The 3,557-nt window shown below is 36.0% G+C and overlaps 1 protein-coding gene across 1 annotated transcript; it reads right to left on the bottom strand.

The window, feature by feature from the left end:
• Nucleotides 1-438: 438 nt before the first annotated feature.
• Nucleotides 439-2,696, bottom strand: HELRODRAFT_180322 (hypothetical protein; the record flags this gene model as incomplete). The annotated part of the gene is made up of 5 exons (XM_009029644.1): nt 439-570; nt 1,327-1,535; nt 1,998-2,137; nt 2,287-2,489; nt 2,622-2,696. The coding sequence occupies 5 exons, from the start codon at nt 2,694-2,696 to the stop codon at nt 439-441; spliced, it is 759 nt and encodes a 252-aa protein (XP_009027892.1).
• Between the last annotated feature and the right edge of the window lie 861 nt (nt 2,697-3,557).

Here is a 3,557-nt window from a genome sequence, read left to right as displayed (position 1 = left end):
CAGTCGAAAAGGAAGAATCCGATCAAAATATATCAAAGCATCAATCCAGAAAAATAAATAATAATCTTTGACTTAAGTATATTTTAAGAGGTAAGGTTGTAATAGTTTATTCCAGTCTTTTTAAGTTGACGGGTAATTATGAAAACAATTTATCGTAGGCTGGATTAAATAAAGTATTGTTATAACCGACTTCTTGAACTTGTAGGGTTACAGTTATTTCTCTCTACGTGGATTCTTGACTCCTGAACAGACTTATTTCTGATGAACTTTATCAGAAAAAAAACTGTGCCGGCAATCACTTGTGTGTATTACTGTGATGAATCACTCGTTTATTCAATCGTTAAAATCATTAGAAAACAGCACAATAAGTCAATAACTAATCGACAGGTAAATTATGGAATACAACCAATCGTCAATAATTAAGCTTCTCTCACCATGCTAATTATTTTGAGTTCTCCTAGCCATGGCGTTCTTTACTGCACTGAGTTTACAGTTACTTCTGTCACCAGTGTGTAATCTCCTGAAGATCATACTTCTAACACTAGTGTTGTAACCTCTTAGACCTCGTAACTACCAACACCGATGTTATAGCTTCAATACTAGCTATATCTCCAACACCATGTTCTAGCTTCCAACCATAATCAAGAGTTCGTTTATTCATAGGTTCAAGATTTCTGATAGATAAACACAACCACTTTAAGCGCAAACTAAGTTGAACGTTTATTTATTTCCAGCACTAATAGAAACAATAAATTAATCCAAATAACTACGTAAATCACATTTACGACTTCTACGTCAACTGTGTTCCGTCTTCTTCTTCGTTGTTCTCTCTCTTCCTCTCGAATCTCGCTTCTACCGAAGCTGCCGATCTGCTTGTAAATGTGTCATATCGCAGTGTCACATCCATAAATGATTTTACAACCATTTTAATTACTTCATACCTAATTTATTTACAGCTGTTCATTTCTCAGTGCATGCTTAACAATTTCTAACTATTAGTTTTTATCTCGATTTCCCATCTGTAACAGTATTATATAACATTGAACACAAAGGCAAAACAATAAGTTTACTGGGCCAAACAAGTTTACACGGTGTTACCACTCATATATTAATGGGGGATGTGTTAAAACTGTAGTAGATTTGGAGTTTTCATATCTTCGGTTAAGACGTTTTGCATTATCAATTATTATTATTATCGTTGTTGTTATTATATTTAGTGTTTTCAGCTTTCAAAGCTGGTTGACGATGAATCTGGGGCTCAACCAGATCCCAAAGAGATTCACCAAAGAATTTTCATAGAATGCCTGCTCTATCCAGTAATGAAACTTTCTGAATGTAATTCAGCGCTTGTTTTCCAGGCAATCCATAGCGTGATATCCAGGACGTTCGAGAAGCGTCGGTAAGACGGGTGTATAATGACATGCGAGATATTGAATAGGGTTGTTGAATATTTGATATTGGAAAGCGATTGATTTTATTGGTGTCGAAAGCGATATTTGACTGCGTTGCATTTTTATCGTGTTTGCGATATTTGACTGCGTTGCATTTTTATCGTGTTTGCGATAAGCGTTAGTGAACTGTTACATGGAAAGTAATACTTTCTGAACGTTAATTTGACAATTTGTGAATATTAACTTTTATTAGTGAAATTAATTAATGTTGATTATTGATTGATTAATTAATTATTGTTTTGTATATAAATAAATCGATAATTTGGAAGTTGTATCGTCTTCATTTTTCACTGGGATTAAACGAAACTCGTCGTCGACCGGGACAGTTGTAACATTGGTGCCAGAAGTGGGATCTTTGGTGAAAAATAAGCGAGCATCGTTGTTGAAAATTTTTATTTTTTCTCTCATCGACAAGTTATTTTGTAAAAAAAAACAATCAGCAGAAATAAAGCAGACGATGGATCAAATTGATGCAAAAATTGAACAACGATCAGCGGAAATAAAACAGACGAGAGATCAAATTGACGTCAAAATCACCTGAATGACCTGACGGATAGCTTTGGTGCACGATGTTAGATTCGTCGTTGACATAATTCCTGTCGATCAGAGATGCAGCGATGAAAAATTCATCCTCATCAGCAATGAAGCCGTCGCTGATGTCATCATCTAGGTACACAAAGACCAAGCTTTTATTTCACACGCGTGTTGGAAGGATTTTCTCAAAGCATGAAACATCATCTGTCACCAATTCTTGTCCTGAATGATTATTCGCATTAACATTTGAATCATCTTCACTGAATCGTTTATCTCCAGATTAATGCTTTTTCAGATTAACGTCTTATCCAAATCATCATCAAAAGTTAACTCGTTGGTGAGAGTTGCATTGAAATCGCTGTTGTTATAAATGTTAATGCTGTCGTTGTTATTGATGAAAACAGGTGAGTTATTAGCGGTAAGATCCAAGAAATATTCAAACTTCATATCAAAAGTTTCAGTGTCTTTATCACTGACAACTTCGCCAATATTTTCAAAAACTGCCTTTTCGTCATCATTTTTATTCATTGAATTACGATTGTAGTGAACATTAAAAATAGGAACAGGTGAGTTGCTGGCAGAATGATCCGATTAGTAGTCCCATAGCATATCAAAAGTTTCTTTGTCGTAGCCAACTTCTCCAATATTTTTAAAACTTTCATTTTCGTCCTCGCCATCATCTTCATCACTACAATAATTATCTTTCCCCATGTTAACACGTGCGTCGCAGTTATCACGTGCATCGTAGTTGTCACGTGCATCGCAGTCAAAATCATCCGTAGGAAGGATTGATTAACGATCGCTAATGTCATTGTTCGTAGATGAATAAGCTGGTAAGATGATGTCAGAATTTTGTACAGCTGTTTCTTATAGCTGTTTTGATTGTCTATTCATTGAGTGATGTTCTTCCGTTGGGTTAGTAATTTGGCTCCTTTTTCCTGTTTCGGCTATCAATTTTTGTTTGTTTTGGCTATCAGTTCTTCCCCAGGATCCGGAAAATCACACTTCTCAGGATCGTTGCCTTCGTTTAATAGAGCGTCCCTAAGTTTGAATTAACATTTTCGAAATCAACGTCTTCATTTTGAAAATTTTGGCTCCCCGCCAAAGTTGTCTTATTCCCCATTGTCTATGTTTTTCATTTATCATCATTTACCATCATGGTGTGGCTCCATGTATCTTAAACTAAATTGTAAGTTTGAATTAATTCCTTCAACTTACCTGATTCTGAAATTCTTGATTTTTCTTATAAGTTTTGTAGCCTAGGCTTTATTTTTAATTTTAGCATGTCTCTTTCGTCTCAGATTGATAGTGTTACTAAAAGTTTGTGAATTTTTGCCGCGCGGCTGAATTTCTTCTCTGTTCGAATATCAGCAAACATCACCACCAGCCTAGGCAGTTTCGCTTTTGACCGGGACACGCCTCCTCACAAATTTTTATCTCCGGGTCGGAAAACACGGGCCGGCGGAAGTGCTTTCGCGCCCTGCTTGCCAGTCGGTCAATCCGGCCTTACTGACCGCTGACAAGTCTTCTTTGTACATGTTTTACATATTGAGCAAGACAAATAAAAGATAA

This window comes from Helobdella robusta (genome assembly GCF_000326865.2).
Source record: "Helobdella robusta unplaced genomic scaffold HELROscaffold_61, whole genome shotgun sequence".
Lineage (NCBI taxonomy): Eukaryota > Metazoa > Annelida > Clitellata > Rhynchobdellida > Glossiphoniidae > Helobdella > Helobdella robusta.
Note: the sequence above shows the minus strand (reverse complement) of the source record. Positions and strands in the feature narration are given on the sequence as shown.